Source organism: Papio anubis, chromosome 5, assembly GCF_008728515.1.
Source record: "Papio anubis isolate 15944 chromosome 5, Panubis1.0, whole genome shotgun sequence".
NCBI classification, from domain to species: Eukaryota; Metazoa; Chordata; class Mammalia; order Primates; family Cercopithecidae; genus Papio; species Papio anubis.
This window is the reverse complement of record NC_044980.1, coordinates 128,101,991-128,122,835: the sequence shown is the minus strand read 5'-3', so window position 1 is coordinate 128,122,835 and position 20,845 is coordinate 128,101,991. Positions and strand designations below refer to the sequence as shown.

The 20,845-nt window shown below is 48.5% G+C and overlaps 1 protein-coding gene and 1 long non-coding RNA gene across 6 annotated transcripts in view; one reads left to right on the top strand and one right to left on the bottom strand.

The window, feature by feature from the left end:
* LOC100998964 (core histone macro-H2A.1) overlaps positions 1 to 16,242 on the top strand; it is a 66,163-nt gene extending 49,921 nt beyond the window's left edge. For all 4 annotated transcript variants that reach the window (XM_009209114.4, XM_009209113.4, XM_003900118.5 and 1 more), the window contains exons 7-9: positions 4,208 to 4,297; positions 7,208 to 7,382; positions 15,489 to 16,242. In XM_009209114.4, coding sequence (XP_009207378.1) covers positions 4,208 to 4,297; positions 7,208 to 7,382; positions 15,489 to 15,654 — 431 coding nt within the window. In that variant the 3' untranslated portion in view covers positions 15,655 to 16,242. The remainder of the gene's footprint in view (positions 1 to 4,207; positions 4,298 to 7,207; positions 7,383 to 15,488) is intronic.
* Positions 5,897 to 15,489, bottom strand: LOC101000137. 2 transcript variants are annotated; one of them, XR_004183825.1, is made up of 2 exons: positions 12,646 to 15,489; positions 5,897 to 7,487 (listed from the first exon to the last, which is right to left on the bottom strand). It is a non-coding gene; the product is annotated as an uncharacterized LOC101000137 (long non-coding RNA). The 2 variants fall into 2 exon arrangements; XR_004183826.1 differs by having other exon boundaries at positions 5,897 to 7,483.
* Positions 16,243 to 20,845: the final 4,603 nt, after the last annotated feature.

The following is a 20,845-nucleotide window of genomic DNA, read 5'->3' as shown; positions in this document are numbered from 1 at the left end:
TCCTTAGACTACTCATAAGAAACATCATCCTAGACCCAGAAAGCACCTTCCTTTCCCCTGGCAGCTGATAAGGCATTGTAGGTTGATTCCTGGTGTGCTAAATAGCTGAGGGTGGCCAAGACAGAGGGCACTTGAGATGCCATATCCCGAGGCTGCAGATTCCTGGCAGGAGAATCAAACAGTATCCTGCTTTAAGAACACACTGAGGGGCCTGTCTGAGGAGGCGGCACCCACGTGTGATAGAAAAAAGCACAGCTTTGGAGCTAGGTGGAAGGAACTGGAGTCCTACTGTCACCATTTACTGATCATGGGGCCTGGGCAAGTCACTTCACTCCTCAGTGCTTCAGGCTCCCTATCTATAAAGTAATGGTAATGATGGGAATTACATTAAATGTAAGCAAAGCACCTTGTTTTGTAAAGCCTGGCACATGATTGGTGCATGCTGTAAGGTATCACTCATGTGTATATATGATTTTTATAGTAGATGTGCTGGTCCTGAGAGCAGCACTCTGAGTGTGGATTCAAATACCAGCTTCCAAAGTGAATGGTTACATTTCCAGTCAGCAGACAGTGAAGTCATCTGGAAGGATGAGGAGATCGGGATTTTCACAAGGGTCCTGGATGCTAGATGTGCAGTAGCTCACAATCTCTGGCTGCCCAGCTCTGCTTGGCATCACTAGCAAAGACTGCTAGTTCAGTCTTCCCCAGCCACTGCAATTTGGACTAACCACTCTCCTGGGTATTTTGGATTTTGGACATGGATGGAAAGACAAACTGGATGGAAAGTCAGAATTTGCCAAGTCTGCCAGGCCAAAATGAAATCGGGCTGTAGGCAATTAAACTCCCCTTTCACAAGACTTTGGAGGAGTTAAAGAGCTCCAAAGTTAGGCAGCTTAAGAGAAAGATGCTTCCTTTTTTAACCAAATGAACATTTGACGGGAGGGAAGTGCTTATTTAGAGAAAAATAAATAACTAAGGGCTTGTCTTTGTCATAGCTGGGAGTTACTAAGGCCTGGCTTCATCCTGCCATCCAGGACATTTGGTGAAATGGGAATTATGCAACTTTCTAGGCAAAAGTATCTTACCCAGGTCCAGGGAGAAGAGAAAGTTGACCTGCCTGCTGCAGGCTGAGGAAGGCCGTGCCCAGCAGGATTAGCCATGCCAGGAAGCAGAGTTGCAGCTTTGAGACAGGGCTGAAGCCTTGGGGAATAACAGGCAGACCCAACTGTGCCACCCAGCAGAGCCCAGTCCTTCCTGAATTGTGACTGGAATAGATCTCTTTGGAATAAGGATGGTGCTAATGCTTTTCCTCTGACATGTTTGCCTACAACCCATTGATAAGCACAGGGTGGGGAATTATTAGCTTCCAAGCCACAGGAGCAACCTGGGTCCAAAAGCTTGCCCAGGACCCTGGCACACATCACTCACCGACAGTGTCACACTTGCAGAAATCTTCAGCAGCTTCAGACATCCCAACTGGCCAAGGCAGAAAGACTGCCAGATCAGAACCCAGTCTTCCAAAGCCCCGCAGGGCTTTTTCTGCCCAGCGGACCAGTCCAAACCAGTACTGACCCCAGATATCTTTTACAATGCCAATGCTAAACCAGATTCCTACATGGCCTCAATTGGTTCCAGCTCCCACCTTGATGTGTGAGAGGAGAAAAGAGGAAGCTAGTAATCACTCCATTTCTCATATTTGGTGTGAAGTCCCGAGACTGCTGGAAGAAGGAATCCGAGTGCAGGAATGCTTAGCCCCAGTGATTAACTTTTACCCATCAAAAGTTCTTTCTAACAGTGAAATAGACCACAGGCCTAGCCTGACATTTGTCCAAGCCTAAATTTTCGCTTAGGCTGTTTTGAACACTGATACTTATGCCTGCTTTCTAAGCATGAAATAATGTTCTTGTTCTCATGGGAGTAACACATGTTTATGCTTGGGGGCAAATAAGCCAATTGCTTTATGATTAACCCTGGAGTTAAGCCTCAAAAGCAAGAGTCTTACAATAAGAGTGTTGACAATATGGTTGAAAATGGGCCTGTTTCTTGTTAAAAAGTACACGTGTGTCTACATGAACATGTGCATACATATGTGTGTGTAGGAGTCAAGTCCTGACTGGGTTGATTGCCTGCAATCTAGGGTTCAGTTTTTAAGTTTGGGAAATGCATTTAAGTGTATTTTAACTTGGAAATTTCACTTTTAATTAAAGCAATATTTATAAGTAAAATTTTTAAACACTCTTCCTAAGATAAAATACCTTTAATTATAAATCAGCCCATTTTCTTAAATATTTTAGAAAGGAGTTGGTAATCATGATAAAGTAAAAACGATATTTTACCTTTCAAATTTCTCAGTTCTCACCAAAGAGTTAAATTTAATAAAGAATGAGAACCCTAACTAGTCCAGCCTCCAGTGTTTTTGTTGCCCTGCCTCAAGCTGGAGAATGGGTTTAAGCGTGAAGGCTAGACTGGGCCCCGGGGCAGCAGTGTGTGGAATCCAGCTGGTTCTGGCTCCAGATTCCTTTTTCTCAGCTGCAGGGATAGTTTAGGTGAACCTGTATTGGGGTCTCACTTGCCTGGGTTGCATCCACTTTGTGGTGGTGGAGTTGGGCTCTAAGCCCCCAGCCTGCTTCCTCCAGTGCATGGTCCATTCAGCTGCCACCTCTGATGCTGACTTTACTAGAAACATGCAGCAGCAACAGGTGTGACATTCTCACTCTGCCATTTAAAGTCTGTGCTGCTTTTCAGGACAGGTAAAGGCAGGAGGGCAGTCTGAGATCATGAAGAGTAACACAAAATCCTACCTCAAGGATGCTAAGTTTGTACCACCCTCTCTCAGACACAGCTGTGAGCTCCCCTGGGCTGTGGCTGCTGGTCATATTTATCTGTACACCCCAGGTTTCCTACAGCGGGTGGGTACAGGCCCAGTCCTAGCCATTAGCCCTGGTTTGTATTTGGGACAAGGCCCAAGTTGTTTCCTCTTCTTCCCAGACACCTCCTGGGGTTAGTTCACCCCTGCAGAACAAACATTCAAAGGAGGCAAGTTTCACTAAGATAATTAGCCCTAATCATCGCAGGGTGACTCCAAAGAGAATTTGGGCTGGTGCATTCCGATATACCTTGACCGTCCCGTACCAGAACTGTGCCAGGTGCACCTGGAATTTTCCAAGACAAATGTGAATCTTAAGGGGAGTATTTTGTCCTCCTGTGAGGAAAAGTACTTTAAAATGTGCAAAACTGAGGAATCAGAGCTTAAGGAAGACTCAGACCCCATTTTAGCCAAACTTGAAAGGCTGATCTTGTTGCTAATTTTGATTGCCACTTGCTATCCCACATGAGTATCAACTCAGAGTTCTCATAGGTGTTGGTGATCTTGTTTGGGAACTTGGTTTTCACAGCAGAAATTAATTACTTAGCAAGTGCCCTAATTGAAGAAAATACATTGCTCCCAACCTCCATTGGCTTTTATTAAAGAATCTGGTCCTGAGCAGTTAGACATCCTCCTTTCCAAGCTTTTTATAGCATACAGATTAATCTTTAAGCTCTGCTTCTGATGTTGCCCTTCTTTACTGAAAACAATTCTGAATCATTAGTGTAATTAAGAAAATACCGTCTGAGGCCATTTTTATTTTGTATTTGCATATGAGACCAAAGCTGCAAAACAGGAGCTAAGCACGGTAATAATGCTGGTCCAAAAAGGTGGCCAAGTATGAACACTTCCTTCTAGGCCTACTGCCAGGAGGAGAGCTGGCCTCTCGATGGGAGCATTGTATGCTGCTGAAACCTCCTTACTTGGGGGTTCTCCCCAGAGACAGAGAAGAAAACCCAAGGCAGGCATTAGTCTTGGAAACCAGTACCAGCTGGTATCTCATGCCAGTGAAAAGCATCCAGGACAAGCATGTCTGCAAAAAAAAAAAACAAGCATCTCCTGTCTCTTTCACATCTCTGTCACATCCGTGATCACCCTGAGTCAGACCCAAATAAGGGGCAGCAGAGACAGCCAGATGAAGCAGCAATGTGAGGGTAGTAACTGGTGATGACAAGCCCTTCTCAATTTTACTTTACTAACTCAGCCAAGGCTTAGTTCCTGTTTTGCAGCCTGGTGGAAATTTAATAGATCATTTGAAGTATGTAATCACCTGACATGCTAAGTGTCTGTGTGTGCCAGAGACACAGAATGGCAACCTGACCCCACCCTGTCCTTGTCTAGGAAACACGCTGGAGAAGAAAGGTGGCAAGGAGTTTGTGGAAGCTGTCCTGGAACTCCGGAAAAAGAACGGGCCCTTGGAAGTAGCTGGAGGTGAGGTGGGAAAGCCACCGTGCTTATTTGGTTGTGGCACATGCAGTATTAGGAAAACCATTTTGTGAGATGGCTTAGAATTTAGAGGTGCATGGCAATATAGCCGCATCTTCAAGATGGAGGCCAAGGACAGCCTGTAGCTTTATAACTTAGAGTTTCATCACATGCAGGTTGTCTGGGAAAATCACCTTTGAATTTCTTTATTACTTAAAATAGCTCCTATATGTTTGATGTCTAGATCTCAAATTTTAAGAAATTATAGGAGCTGAGTTTGGTACATCTAAGAGCTGAGAGGGAGTGATACTGAGCCATTTGCAAAACTGCTGGTGAGAGATGCTAATTAAAAATCTTCAGCCATCCATGTTTGTAATAGGAAACGTATAAATACACATTTCTCATTTGCCAATTACACCTTCCCTGGTATAAGGGGAAGAAAACAACTTGGCATCTGATGTGGGGAGAATTATTGCTAAGACCTGGAGGCAGGGTACTTCTTACTGCTTCAGGCCTGAATTTAGGTGGTCATTTGGGGTATACAGGACAGAGGACCTCCTGAGGACCTGAGAGTTGAGTCAGTGGGGAGGCCCGGCTCCACCACCAACTGTGTGAGGACAGATCACCCATTTCCTCACTTTGGGCTCTGGTTTTCCCTTCTTACTACCCAATTCCAATGCCTATCCTGTCTTTTAAATCCTCCGTTTTAAAAATGAATCTTAAGTTGGACATTGATAATTTTCGCATAAGCTCTCTCTTGGAGGGTCCACCAGGCCTTGCCCCGCCCCTCTATTCCTAGTGACAAATGACACCCCTTTCAGGCTAGTCTCAGGATCCAGAAGGATTCCCTTTGCTGATCTGTGCCTTTGACCTCTGCTCTGCCACTTCTGTTTTGCCTGCAAGGGGCATGACATACAGGGCACTAATTACAAAGTTCTTCCAGGCAGTACCACCAAAGTCCCACACTGTACAAGGGAAGGCATACACAGTTTTAACTACCTAGCCAGGGGCAGCTGGCCTTTCGCCAGTCCCTTTAAAACACCTGTTTGACCAGCCTGTGGGTCTCTTCCCATCAGGGTTCCAGCTTGAGTACTGCTGGTAGCCCTTGGTACAAGGCCTGGTAGGAGGCAGCCTGGTGCTGCCATGTACCAAACTCTGTGGGAAACCTCAGCCACAGCAGATGCAAACCCATTAGGTGTAGCATGGTTCAAGATACTTTTGCTTGTTTCAATAACACTTTTGTTTTTGATTTTAACAGCTACTTTAGAAATTGCTGCCGGGCGCGGTGGCTCACGCCTGTAATCCCAGCACTTTGGGAGGCCGAGGCGGGCGGATCACAAGGTCAGGAGATCGAGACCACAGTGAAACCCCGTCTCTACTAAAAATACAAAAAAATTAGCCGGGCTGTGGTGGCCTGTAGTCCCAGCCACTCAGGAGGCTGAGTGGTGGAGAACATGGAACCCGAGGCGGAGCTTGTGAGCCGGTGATCGCTTCACTGCACTCCAGCCTGGGCGACAGCGCGAGACTCCGTCTCAAAAAAAAAAAAGAAATTGCTTTAAAATAATTTTGAAAGTATAAAGAGGCAAATAAAACATATTCCTGTTCCACTGTGCAAAGATAGTCACTGTTAATGTTTCTTTCCAGTCCTTTTCTATGCATAGTTTAGCCATGACTTCTCATGGGGATAAACCCACTGGTTTAATTCAATGCCATAATGTCAGGTTTTTGTAGGTCAGCCTAGAGTTCTCAAGCCCAATCACAAAGCAGAGCCAGGACTCAAATTCATGCCCTGTGACTGAGCTGTTTCTACTGTACCATGAGACACTACCCACAAATCGCTCCTTCTCCAGTATCTACCACACGACCATAACAACACATACCCCTTGTAAAGATATTCCATAAAAAAAAAAAAAAAAGGGTTTCAGAAATACGCAACCAAATACAAAAAGTTTGGATGTTTTACTTTAGCAGTGGTATGGAGACTCTAATGTGCTCCTGTATAGAAGCATAGCATGCAGCACCCCCTAAACCCAGTGCCCCCAAAACCTTCTTTGCAGAGCATCTATGGACGGGGATTCTGGAACATGCTCTGGGAGACATGGTACTTTGCAGTTTGTGGCAGACCCCAGGCCTGTGTCCTTAGATCTGGCAAGGGAAAGGCAAGTCTTTTTGGTGGAGATGTATAGCTGGAAAGGGGCCCCTCTTCTCTTCTAGGAAAAGAAAAAACAGTTCCTTAAAAACTAAGCTAATTCTGCCACAAACAGGATCAGTTATTCACACAGTGAGGCCATCTTCAGCAGGGAGAAGACAATGGCAGCGGAGATGCTGGTCAGTTTGCTTAGCAGATCATTTAAAGCAGTTGCTTTCCTGGTAGCTTTGTCCTGAATTGGGTCTGGGAGATTTAGAGAATACATCATAGTAGAGACAAATACATCATATTGGTGTGCAAGTCGATAATTAGCACACCAGTCGACTTAAAGAAGAAGGGTTGGAAACCCAAAACAATTATTTTAAGGCTGCAGATGTTCTGACATGTTTAGTTGAGTTTGTGTTCAGTTGAGTTAGATGGGTAAGGCTGTGCCTCTGGGAGAACTGTGTAAGCTTTCTGAGAGTGGAGAGAGGCTTACTATGAACTTGGTCGAAATTCCTGGTGGTGACATATTGTAATGCCAACTTTCCAAGGGTGTGGCTTGGCTTGGCTCCCCTCTTCAAGTGAAAAGACTAAATGATGAGCAGTTCTTGGCTCGAGCTCACGTTGGAATCACAACGCAGCAGACAGCTGTGGAACTCCTCAGACACAGGCCATTGGAGGGCCCAGGAAGATGTATGGTGGCAGGGGAGTGGGTCTGTGTTTGGCATCTTGTGCTTTGTAGTGAACCAGAGCTCTCTATTTCTGTTTCATCCCCCCACCACTAGCTGCTGTAAGCGCAGGTCACGGCCTGCCTGCCAAGTTTGTGATCCACTGTAATAGTCCAGTCTGGGGTGCAGACAAATGTGAAGAACTTCTGGAAAAGACAGTGAAAAACTGCTTGGCCCTGGCTGATGATAAGAAGCTGAAATCCATTGCATTTCCATCCATCGGCAGCGGCAGGTAGGGGCACATGCTTGTTACATATCAGTCATGGGTGTGTCTCTCTGCGCACACGTCGCCCATAATTGTGGTGCTGTCACTCTGTGCAAGGCCCGCGGAGGCTGCCTTAACCAAGGAGACCAGAAGCACGACATAGGGAAGAATGCAGACATTAAATGATGGTGAGGGACAATCAGAGAGATCCAAATCCCAAGGATGATATAAAACTTCAGTTTTGATAGCAAATGTCATCACAGAAGGGGACCCCAGGGTGTACTGGGACCACAGAAATGGCGCCTCAGAGAGCAAGTTTTGAAGGGCACAGTGACTTAGATGGGTGGAGAAGATCTGGAGGTATGAATAACAGGGATACAAATGAACAGCTTGGCTGTCTCAGAATAAGTCTATAGCTGTGTTACAGTCTGCCACCCAAACCACAGTATTCTTTGGATAAAGCCCTCTACCCCTTTCCTTTCTACTCACAAGCATCTTCCACCTCCTGAGAACCTGTATCTCTACATGACTCACTGTCTTACTGCCCTAGGTAACCCTGCTGGTCTGCTAATGAGGTAATGGGACCTGGTGGAATGGAATGGGGAATTACGTGAGATTTAAACAGGGCTGGGCCCTACTCCACTTCCTGTCCCAGAAAATCCCCAGGTAGACTCACCAAGGTCTTCACGAGCAATACAACTGCCCCTAAGACATACACATACCCAGAGGACCACCATGGGAGAAGCCTAGTTTTTCGACAGCTGATGATGCAGGTAGGGCTCAGGGCAACCCCCTCAATACCTCCCTGGTTGTACACCCCGAAGATGTCAGCAAATAACCTATCAGTTTCCTGCCTGTTGGAGCAGCACTGCACTCTGGCTTAGGGGTCAGGCCTGGAGTTGCGTCCTGGCTTGGCCACTAACCAGGTGAGTGATGACATGTAAAGTAATCCCTTTCTGAGAAGTTGGCATAATAATCCCCCCATGCAGTGTCTCAGGGTTGCTCTAGAAATTAAAGGAGCTCTTAGAAGGCAGAGTGCTTTCAGAAATGTGTCCCATGATGCAGACATGAGGACCTGTCAGGGCAGAGCCACCTCTGAGATTGTGTCCCACTGCCCATCACTATTGTCCTCCCTACCAAGGGTCTAAGTCCAAGGCCTCTGGAAGGCTCAAGGTCTGCAGTGGGCACTGAAGCAAAAAGAAACTGGCCTTTAGAGGCTGCAGCTGTTAACAACTTGTGCCCAAGAGGAGCCATAACCTGGGGTTCTGTGTTGGCAGATGGCTCACTTTGGACAGAGTACCTGCCACTGCTCCTGGGGCTTCCCATCCCAGCTTGTGAGCCTTCTGGGGTCTCTGCCCATCAGCCCCTCCCAGCACCCAAGGAAGGCAGGGCTGTGTAGCACCAACTGCCTGTGACCCTGCAGGCTGTCCTGTCCTTCTGGGCGAGCCTGAGCAACGGTCCTCAGAACCATGTCATGAACTGATAGAAAACTGCTCTCTCAAACACTTTCCTTCCAAACTTTCGAGAGGATAGAGAGTACATTTTGCCATTTTCCGCTTAGGCAGGCCTCGTGATTTTGCCTCCTGCATGCTGCCATCACTGACGTCCCACACCTCAAGTACTGGTGGCAGAACTAGTACGGGGTGGGCTTCCTGTCACTTGACATTCTGCCTAGCAAAAGACCCTGTCCACAGGCAGATGGGCACTGCCACCATTCCCCAGGGCTTTCTGTGGCCAAGGCCATGTGTGACTGGAAGGGCCCACCAGTACCAGGCTCTGGGGGAAAGATCTCCGGTTGCGCCTGAACCTTCTCTGGAGCCTCTATCACTGCCTGCCACCCATTGCTGCCCCCACTTCTCCCAGTCAAGGGAAAAACAGAAGAATGAGCATTTCCTCAGCAGCCCCTCACCAGTCGGTGAGCTATGGGCAGGCTTGCCTCCCCGTTCCCTGGCCTTGCATCTCTGGGCTGTCTGGTCCTGGAGCTCTGTGAGTAAGGCCCCTCAGCTCTCCTGTCCTGTGTGACCTTTGGTTAAATGAATCAACCTCTCTGCCCTGGTCTGCCTTATCAGCAAGTGAGACTGTAGGGACTGCCCTTCCTCACAGATGGTTCTGAGTCTCAGTTAATTAGTGCTTCGGATGCACTTTGATCTGCTCTGATGAAAGGTGCTTCTGAAGAGGGAGGCAATAGGAAACTTTATTGGAGGTAATAATTTCACACCCTTTCATATGGGTATTGAGAAATTTTTAATTGAAGCATAAAAGTAATTCTCATAAAAGAGCATCTGTTATTACAAACTTATTTACATTTTTCATGGAGTAAAAAGTAGGAATAAAAATAATCAATTGAAAGCTTTAAGGGGGGAAATGCCCAAGGCAGCACATGTGTACAGCTACCCAGGCCACATCTGCCAGGCAGACCTCACCCCACAGAGCTGTGTAAACAGCTGCCCTCTCTTTCATGAGTAAAAAAATGGGATTACACCAGAGCCAGCCAGTAAATCACAGTGGGTTTTAGGACGGGAAATAAAACAGCTTGTTTGTTGCATCCAGTGTCTCTGGCATGAAAGTAATGTTGGGATTAAAACAGTATAAATGTAAGCATGTTGGGAAAGAGCCGTTGGTAAAGGATCACTCTCTTAGCTGAGGCCCAGCGACACAGCCTAATGTGGAAGATGACCACACCACACCTGTGTGATGGCTCCCTCCAGCCTGTCGGCCTTGCTGGGGGCAAGTGAGGCCCTGGCATCTGGAAATCCTGTCCTCAGTCATTCTGGTCATGATATTTATGGATACCCCTACTCCCTCAGCTCTGTTTCACATTAGGGGTGACCCCTCTCCAGAGGGGTAGTACATAGAGAATACTAGTTTGGGGCTTTGATTAAACTTTCCTTAGATTTATGAGCTTAAAAGGAAAGTGGTTTATTTTTTTCAAGCTACTATTTATGGATATGTGTTGAGCCCCAGGTACTGTGCTAAACCCTTTATCTGCATTATCTCACAGCAACCCTACAAGGTGAGCATTATTATTCCTTTCAAGGGCAAAGAAACTGAAGCATGGAGGGGTTAAGTAACTCATTTGAGGTCAACTTGTACGTGGTAGAGCAAGAATTTGATCGGAAGCCCTTGGCTTCAGAGCTGTTAGGCTCATGGAACCCCTGCCTCCTATCACCACTGGTCAGCCAGACCCCAGATCCTACCTCCTCTCATCCCACCACAGGGCTGTTGTTCCCTGCCTGTGTACTCTCTTTGCATAAAACACTACCTGGGAACTCCCTGACCTGCCCAAGTATAGCCATCAGCCTCTTTCTCCTCCTAACCACTGGCCTCAGAGGTGAGATAAAAGGACAGAAACTCAAAGGCCTTTGGCCTTTGAATAGGGGAGAATTTTTCATTTACCCAAAGCCTGGGGGCCTCGAGTGAGAGGCCACTTTGGGGCTGCCCAATCCCCTCTCTAGCTGCAGGGGGCACAGCTCAGGGGAGTGGTGGTCCCATCACCATTGCTTCTGAATGTTCTCCTTCCTGTATACCGTTGCTCTCGGCTCAGGATCCTAATGACTTGGATCAAAATGGCCTATGTTTGGGGCAACTTCAAACAACCTGGCAATTACTAAAAAATGGTAAAGGCCTAAGAGCAGCCCACAGCACAGTGCGAGGGGGACCTAATCTTAGCAGAAGAATGTCTATACCCTAAGTGACTGACAGACAAAGAATACCAGAATCCACCTCTACTCCTCCCCAGTCATCAAGGGCAAGCTCCCAGTCTGGCTGCTCCAGAAAATCTCCCTGGACTCCCAGGATACAGCCTCTTCCCCTGTGACTCTCTGAGGTCCCTGATAAGCTCCTAACCTGGATTTGCTGCATACCTGCCTGGCCCCAGCCCTGGAAAGTGAGCTCACTGAAAACAGGGGTGTGTGGTGAAGCCCCACTCAAGAAGAGGGCTGAACAGAACTGGGATGTGGTCCTTGGTGGACCTAGAGTTCCTGCATGTCCAGACAGGACTGTGGGACAGGCATCCAATGTGTACATCCCCAGCTATTACTGAGCAGGCTGACCCAAGAGGGCATCTTGCACTGGCCCTGGGAAACTGAGGTCTAGTACTCTTGGGAAAGGCAAAGGTCATTACACAACTGGAGTGACTTTAGGGAAAGCTCAGATGTCTGTTTTAGTCTGCTCAAGGTCCCAGCCCTATGGTGTAGGAAACACTTGACTCCAGAGGAACTTAAGGAATATTCCATAAACACAACCCACAGGCCAGATCAGGGGCTGAAGAGAGTGGCAACAACACACAGTGCACTCATCTCCTGGGCGGGGCTGATGGTGGCCGCAGCACTGGCAGCCTCATCATCACCACCATTGTCATCATTGCATAGACCCCTGAAACACCTAATGTCTAGTGGAGGAAACTAATGTTTAGAGAGGTTAATGCCCTGGCCCACAGCAGCTGGGATTCAAACCCAATTCTGACTCTAGAGTGGAAGCCCTTAGCCCCTCTTGCTCTGCAGCATCTGGTCTGAAAAGAGGGCAGTGCAGCTGTAGGACAGAGTGGCCGTCACAGAGGCCAGGCCAGGCAAGAATGGCTATTCAGAGGGGCCGTGGTTATACAAGTAACAAGTGAACCCAGCTGAGAAGCTAAAGATGCAACACCAGTGGGCATGAGTGCGCCTGAAAGTAGTCAGTACTGCGCCGGGGAGCCTCTGTGTAGTCCCTGCTGCTGCATGCCCACAGTCATGGCCAGCAGCTCTCTGGGTTCCGAGGCCAACATTGTTAGCACAGTGTAAGTGCAAGGACAACAGCAGTCAACCAGTCACAGCTAGCCCAGGGACGAGGGTGGAGGAGGCAGTTTTCTACTGCATGAGCCTTTTAAAAGACCCTTCAAAGCCACCTACTTTATAGACAGTTCCTCTTAACTGAAGACTCTCTGTGCCATGCTTGCTGTGCATTTTCCTGTCCCATACTCTGACTCCATTGCACAGGATGGGGAAACAAGGCACCGAAGCGGGACCACAACTCAAATCCTGTGTGACTCTGGGAAATCCTGAGCTTTTAACCACTCTGCTTCTCTACCCTGGAGGGAGTAGGGCTGTCAGGCCACCCATGCCTCAGAGGCAGACCTGGGTCTGACCTGCCCCAGCTGCTGCGTGTGCTACTGCTGCCTCTGTCTGGAGGCCTCAGGGCTTTGTGTGGAGTGCTCTTGCAGGGCATCCACCTACACATTCCATTTTGCTACAGGCATTCTAACTGGCAGCAAGACATTTTGAGACCCACCAGAAAATGTTAGGAAAGCCGTTACCTCTGCCATTCCTTCCTGGCAGCCTGCACAGTCCAGAGCAGCCGCAGTCCCATAGCAGGGTTTCTTTCTTAGGCTGTAGCTTCCTAGGACAGAGGGATGGATTTGTCAACAAAGGGTTTTCCTGGAAACAAATCCAGATTCATGTTCACCCACCAACAATCTTGAAATGCTTGCAAGGCCAGGGACATTCCGGTGGCACAGTCTGCTATTAAATGGGAGTGCAGGCAGGTGTGGGCACTGCAAGTCTAAAACATTTGATGCTGACTTCCCTCCCCCATTTGCAGATCCTCAACATCTGGGTCCACCCTGCCAGCTTAGATTATGAAGTCCATGCTGGGTATTTGTAGAACAGCAGTTCTCAAAAGTTGCTAGACCTGCTGAATCAAACTGTTGGGTTTTGACAAGCTCTCCAGAATTCTGATGCAGGCTGAAGTGTGAGAACTGTTGATGTAGAGGAATAGAAAAGAATATTTCCTCACTCAAAGTCACATACCCTTTTGTAAGGATCCAAGGCAGAGGCAGGGAAAGCCCCAGGAGGGGTCTGTGTCAGAAAGCACTGGTCACAGGCAGGAGTGACTGGCACACTTTTGGTGTGTTCCATGGAAACCCCTTGCGACCTCCCAGTCAGCGTGGCACGGCATGGGCCAGGCCACACTGTGTCCGCATCATACCACATCTCACCCAGCTTGTGTGGAATGTAGCTAACCATTGGAGACAGCTGCTTGGGCACGCAGCCCGGCTGCAGCTACAGAAGCCCTGCCCCAGGGCTAGCTCGGCTAGGCAGACCATCAGGTCACCTGACAACTACTATTTGCAGCAGTTCCACAGGCCCTCAGCCCAGCCCCCTGTACGCACGTGAGGCTGAGACAGGCAGGAGGGCACCTCACTGCAGGAACCTTGGAGCTGGCAGAGCATAGTCTTGGGCTTCACATGCAGAAAGCAACTTCTCACAGCTCCTCTCAGCACCCTGCAGCCCCCGTTCATCCAGGTCACATCCACAGACGGGATTCTGCCTGCTCCAGAAGCTCTTGGCCCCTTGGCTCAAGTGCAGGCTGCAACAGGACTGAGGAGCCCAGCCCATATCTGGAAGCAGCCTGAGCTGCTGGAAAGATGCCCCCCAAAAATGGAAGACTGAGTTTATCTCCTCAAGCAGTTCCCAACATGGCTCAATCCAGATAACCTGTCCTCTGTGCTCCTTGACTCCTGTGACTATAGTGAAGGCAGCTGTGCCTGGTGTGGGCCAAGATTTCAGATCTGCAAACGGCACTGGTGCCAGAGGAATGACCTGTCTGCTCTCAGCAGAGCCCTTTTCCTTCATTATACATGACACCCACCATCCTGGCCCACCTATTGGTCTAGAATCACCAGGATCTCCCAGGAGGAAGCTGCACAGGTCTACCACCACTCTTGTGACCAGAGCGGCTCTGGAGCTCTGACGCCTCTCATGGGCAGGGTTGTATGCACTGGCTGCTGCTCTGTGGGTGTGCTCTGTGGCTGAGGAGCTGCCACCTGTGTGTGAAGGAACCGTGGGTTTCCCCCCACTAATTAATTGCCCACAGGCTCCTTCACATAGGCTGAGGGCACATCTCTTGTCCTCTAAGAGGGAACTCCACTCCCGAGGCATCCAGAAGCTCCTAAGTCTCCACAAGCTGGAAGCCGTGTATGGTCAAAAGCAAATCACAAGAGGGTTTCCCCTGTGGCTGTCAAATGCACTGTGCACTGTCAACAGTGGACCACTGAGGTGCTCCAGGGCCAAGCCAGGAGGTTCAGAATGCACAGGCATGCAGTGAGTGAGGCTAGCAGTACTACAGTAGATGCCTACCTTACACCTCTGGAAACCCCTCCACCTGGCAGCAGGTGCCTCATGTGAAGAACTCCAGCTGAAACAGGCGGACTGGCCCAGCGCCTTGGACACCAACACACCCATAGGCTCAGGTGGATCGATGACCGTAGATCTGCCAGTGAACAAAGAGCCACCCGTGAGAGCTGGCCCCAGACTCACCCTCAGTATCCTTAACTAAAATGGGACCAGTAAGGGATGTGAATCCAGGGCCACTGGCTCTAAACCCAGGTTTTCACTAGAGTAGGCAAGCTGCCTATCTCCTCCTGGGTCTCCTGGGCTACCCACATGCCATGCTGACCAGGAGCAGCCTCAGGCATACCACAGAGCAGTGAGGGCCAGTCCCGATTTCATATTTTAAAATCCAGAGCATCTACCTCCAGAAATTGCCACATGACATTTGAAGCGGAAATGTATATGGATTCAAATACATATGGCTTGGAAACTTGGATGATAGCCCTGAGTTGAAGAGCCCACTGCTCCCTGCGTTGTGGCCTCTGGAGTGGTACCGCTGGTGTGTGTTAGAGGGTGGATTCCTGGGCAGTGGCCGCTGGTATGAAGGGGTAACTCTTCTGTGTGGGTGGATAGAGGTCAGTGCCTTCCCAGAGAACCTGCAGCCATTCCCTGGGGCTGACATCGAGAGCCTGGGCTATGGCTCAGGCACTGTGCTAGTCAAATGCATGACAGAAAAAGAAAATCAGGAGCTCACACTGCACTTCGGGGGCTTAATGCACACCACAAAACACTATTCTGTTTGCTGGCCTTCTCTGAAAGCACATAGCACGTCCTTCTGCAGGTGCCAGCTCTCTGTCCAGTTGTCTGTCCCCTGTCCCGTCTTCTGGGCACTGGGCTTTCCCACGCTGGTATACAAGCAGACACAGGGCTCAACAGACACGGACCCAATACACAGCAAGCTGCAGTGCAGAGGTGGCCCGTAGGGTGGGGCTGGTCCCGCGGTCCCCATGGCATCCCAGTTGCTGAGTGCTTGTTTTCTCTTCTCCAGGAACGGTTTTCCAAAGCAGACAGCAGCTCAGCTGATTCTGAAGGCCATCTCCAGTTACTTCGTGTCCACAATGTCCTCTTCCATCAAAACGGTGTACTTCGTGCTTTTTGACAGCGAGAGTATAGGCATCTACGTGCAGGAAATGGCCAAGCTGGACGCCAACTAGGCTGAGCAACGACAGAACCAGCTGCACCATGTACCCCACCTCCAATTTAAAAGAAAAAAAATCCCCTTCACTCCTACTGGGAGGTGGGACCCCTTTCATTTTCAATTTTGCTCATCTAGGGAAAATAAGGCTTTGGTTTCCAGTTTAATTGTTTTTGACCTTCTAAAATGTTTTTATGTTAGCACTGATAGTTGGCATTACTGTTGTTAAGCACTGTGTTCCAGACCGTGTCTGACTTAGTGTAACCTAGGAGATTTTATAGTTTTATTTTAATGAAACCCTAATTGACGCACAGCAGTGGGGAGAACAGCGTCTTTTACTTGTCGCCGAAGCCAGGAAGCCCCGTTTGTAACCGTGTGTTGTGGTGCTTTATCGTACACCCAGTGGCGTTCTTTTTACTCTAATGTTCTTTTTTTTCCCCCTCAGAAGAATCATGAATTTGCAACAGACCTAATTTTTGGTTACTTTTTGTCTTAATGATGGATTTGAAAATGGAAGATTTAATAAGGCAAAGCAGAATCTGTTGTCCTTAATTATATTTGCAATTTGGAATTTGTGTGAGTTGATTTAGTAAAATGTTAAACTGTTGTTGTGACTGGTGTGTTTCAGTTATTGTGCCTGTGAGTCACGGGTCCTAAGTTGGCCTCTGCAGTCACAGGATGTGGGAGCAGGGCAGCCCATCCCCCTTAACCCTTGCCCTGCCCCCACAACTCCTTGGATGCTCCACAGTGTTCAGTGCAACCTGGGTGGGTGTGGGCCATTTGCTGGTCTCAGTGGTTTGTAGAGAGAATTTTTATAAAGCCTCACCTTTTGGTTCTGTGGGACCCTTGGGCCAGGGTGTTATCCCCATTCCACAGATGAAGGAGGGAGTATATCAAGAGCCGTGCAGATGGCATGTGGCAGGCTGGCGCAGAGCCAGGGCTCCAGACCCTGAGCCCAGCTCTCTCCTTACCATTGTCCCCTTCTGACAGTCTCTGGCTCAGGGCTGGGCCTGGCCACTTGCTGATGGAGCTGCTGGAGCCTCATGCCCTCTGCCGGGACTGCTGGGTCTGTCATCCCTGCAGGACGGGATCCCTGGCAGAAGGGTGCCGGGAGCTTTCCAAGGACAAGCCGCCACAGCCAAGGCTCCTGGGATGTGCTGGCAGCTTTCACATGCCTTCTCACCGCCAAGGCTGTTGAGGGATGTTGATTATTTAGGAAGACCTCAGCCAAGCCAGAGTAGCTAAAATATGTTAGCAAAACACAGACACTTTTTGCTTCAAAGGGCACTTAAACCTTAACCTTAATTTGCCTAAAACACACAGAAGACTCTTTCCATCTCTGAAAGAAAGAAAAGAAAAGAGAAAAGAAAAGAAAGATGCCTGCATCTAAAGCAGACTTGAACCAGGAAGAAATATGCAGTACACTTCATATTATGGATGAATGTAAAGGATCATTTTTCTTTCCCAAACTGTGCCTAATACAAGCTCTTCAAAACAGAAGACCCTAGACCATCACACAACCAATCTTTTCCATGAAAAGGCAACGACTTCCAACTTAAACCTGAAAGATGATTTTTCTAAATTTCATCTGAACATAAGGAGTTCTGTGGCATTTTTTTTCCAAGATCTTTGCTGGGTCTAGATGATGTATTCCTGTTTCTTGATTTGAAATGAGAGCGAGCGGTGGGGCGGTGGGGGGGAAACTGCATTATCTTTATAAGAAGATGCATCTTAAAATGATACCACTTCATAGTTAATACCAGCAAACTGCTTAAACAAACCATACTATGCGCCCTCCACCCAAGAGCATTTGTGCAGGTAGGATCTGCAGTGTGGACAGAGGGTAGTGGAAAACTGTGGCCACTGTTAGCTGGTCAGACTGATATTTACTGTATGGCAAGTGCTGTGCTGAGTCCTTCATGGGTCTCATTTCATTTGGTCCTTGCAATAACCCTATAGGGCAGGTCCTATTATTAGATACATTTTATAGCCGGAGGTGATCACACTGCTGAAAAGTGACAACCAGATTCAAATGCAGAGTTTCTTACTATTGTGATATAGGGTCCCTGATGGCATGCGCTTACCAGCAAAGAGAGTCCATTTGGCCTTGGTATTTCTAACTCGGAGACTGAAACACAGAGGGACTTGTAGATGGAACCAAGTTTAAATGACTTAATTGGATGGGCTTAACTTTGGAGGAACACCGCAGAAGCAAATGTGTTTTTCAAAGATCTTCCACTAGATGTCGCTAAAAGGATTGAGAACTAGAGAAAAGGGCTGCGGATTTCTGCTCTCCTTGTGATTGCACAAAAGAATAAATTGCATTTATTGCTATTTGCATGAATGATTTACCATAATCACCTAAATGTTTCTAAACTTTGAATAATCCAAAGTGCATCATGCCCTGTGATGTGGGCACACTGTAGAAATTCTTTTCAATGAAACTGAGGGAAAGTGAGCCAACAAGCTGCCCGGGGTTCCCACCATTGCTAAGCCACTCAGTTTATTTTTAAAACTGGGATCAAAAACTGTTCTCTGATGTCAGCCTCATGCTTTACGGGGCAAAAAAGCTCATTACTTTCAAAAAAATTGGTGCAACTGCAAGGAACTCTTGAAATGCACACATGCCTCTATTCAAAAGACAAGTTTGCAGTTAGTAAAACTTAACAGAAATGAAAGTATTTTGTGAGGGGGTAAAATCCTGCAGGTTCTAGAGAGGTGAAGTGTTGCAGCCCAGCCCTTCCCTTCACTGTAAGCCTTCAGAGGCAGGCTTGCAGTGGATGCCACCAACAGCTGCCCCAGCCACTGTCGCTGTGCTGAGTCCCTCCAGCCTCCCCCAGCCTCACAGCCACGCAACCCTGTGATCCAATGGCAGCATTAGGCAGACAACACCTATTCCCATTCGTTTCTCAAGAACAATTCTTGCCCTCAACAGCTGGGCCCTGTCCTGAATAATCCAGACGATTTTCTCAGTGCTCCTCCATGGGCGCCTTTAAATGACATCTGAGATCTAACGTAATGCTGTGGCTCCAACTGGTACTAAACTGACAATAACAACCACTGTATGTGTGTCTTCTACATACATCATTGACTTCTCATGGCAACCCTATGAGATAGGTAATACTATCTCACAGAGAAGTGAAGTGTATTCCCTAAGGTCACACAGCCATGAATGGTGGAGGTGGGATTTGAACCCAGCTCTGACTCTACAACCAGCTCCCTGGAGCTGAATTCTCCTTTGCTATCCATCCCAATATTCTGTTCTTCAGGTTATGCAGGGTTTCTTGCCTACTCACTGAGAGGTCCTGTGTGGCTGGCCCTGGGAACTGAAACAGAACTTGTTGGATGACAGATGAATAGGAATGTGCATTTAAAGCAATCCAGTGGTCAACAAGGACTTACTAAATGCTTTCTATGAAAGAGGCCTCGGATTAAGGGTTTCTTACAAAGGCAGGTAAGCAAGCATTGTCCAGCAAGCACTAACTCAGAGAAGTACCTGCTAAAAAGGCAGGGGCCCAGAGCAGGGAGTTTTGCTCTCTGGCTGAGCAGGCTCAGGGAGGGCTTCTTGGAGCAGAAAGCCTAGTGCTGGATTTGATAGGAAAGGTTGGAATCTCCCAGGTCAGGAGAGCAAGGCAGTGGGTAACAGACAGCAAGCTAGCATAGAGGCTGCTCCGGTCAGCCCCAGCTGGGGAGCTCCTGCACCCTCCCTATGGAGACTCTGTCTTCACCCTCTTCCCACCTAGGACAGCCACTTCAGCCCTGGCCTCTGCTCACTACATGCCATCCCCAGCATTTGGAGTTGTCTACCCATGGATTTGTCTGTGGCAGAATTCCCCCTCCCATTCAGGGTCAGGTGACTGTATTTGGTCACAGCTACAGTCAGCTTTGACAGAGGAATTGGCTTACACTAAGGCAAAAAAAACAGAAAAAAAAAAAAAAAAAAAAAAAAGAAGAGGTGGGCTTCCCTTTCTCACCCAAGGTCCTGCCATTCCCAGTACCAGGGGTGGTCAGCCTTTCTCAGGAGGTGGAAGCCCTCACTGGGCCTGTCCACTGTGGGTCTGTCTACTTGGGGTCAGGCAAGCCTCTCATGTCCTTATTTGTCACTCAGGCTGCCTTGTCAATCACCCCGAATGGTCCTGGAACGAGGTCTTACTCAATTTATTCATTAGCAACTACCATGTTTAGTTTTTGCTGCCAGGCACTCCTGGCCGATGTTATCTTGGGAGCTGGCCTTGGTGCCGCCTTCCAGTGATCCACCTAAAGGCGATGGGGCAAGGAGGGAGTCCTGGGGCCCACTCCCGGCTGAGAAGAAAGGGGAACACTCAATGGCAGGGGCGAGGCCACCTTTTCTTCCATTTATAACCTCGCCTGTTGTGTTTGCTTCTGGGGGCCCCCCATATCAAAACAATATCACATGAGCCTCCTGACAGGCAGGCAATAACACTGCTCATTAATCCCCCGCCCCCGCCCTGCCCTCCATGCTCCTCTGCAAAGGTGTGTAAATAGAGTGGCCTTTCCCTGACCCTGGAAACCAACCCAGCCTGGGCTGCCTTGTCGAACTCAGAGAAGAGTGTCTTAGAAACACTCTCTCCATAGGAAGCACTTCCTCCTCACTCCCCTTCTCCCTACTAAGCGACCCCCACCCCTCCCACACTCACCCATTCCCATGGGTGCACATGCACACACACACATACATTCACATGCACATAGCGAGGCCCCGGAGCCCTCTGTGTTGGCAGGGTATAGAAAGGAGGAACATGCAGACAAACACCCTTTGAACTTGGGCAGAGAGCAGCCAGGATTCTGCCTCCCACAAAACATAGCTGACATTTCTCCTTGAGAGGCCCTCCTTGGCCTATTTTGCTCTGTGAAGTGACCGGAACTGTCTGCAGATCTTCTGCTAATAACTCCCTTGGCTAACTTAGAACAGGGTACTGGGACTCCCCAGCATCTGATGGGGGACCCAGCACCCACAGCAGAGGACAGTAGCCACTCACCACCACAGTCTGCACATACTCGGTGTCTGCATGAATGTGCCCTAGAGCACTCCTAGCAGGTCATGTACTCCCTGGCAAAGAAGCCCTCTGATGGCCCTACTGGGCAGAGGAGGAAAACGGTCCCAATGTCACAGGTTAAAGGTCACTGCCTTGGCTTCCGGTTTGTAACTGCTCCTTGAGGAGAGTAAAAAGCTGAAAATCCCAGAAAGACAC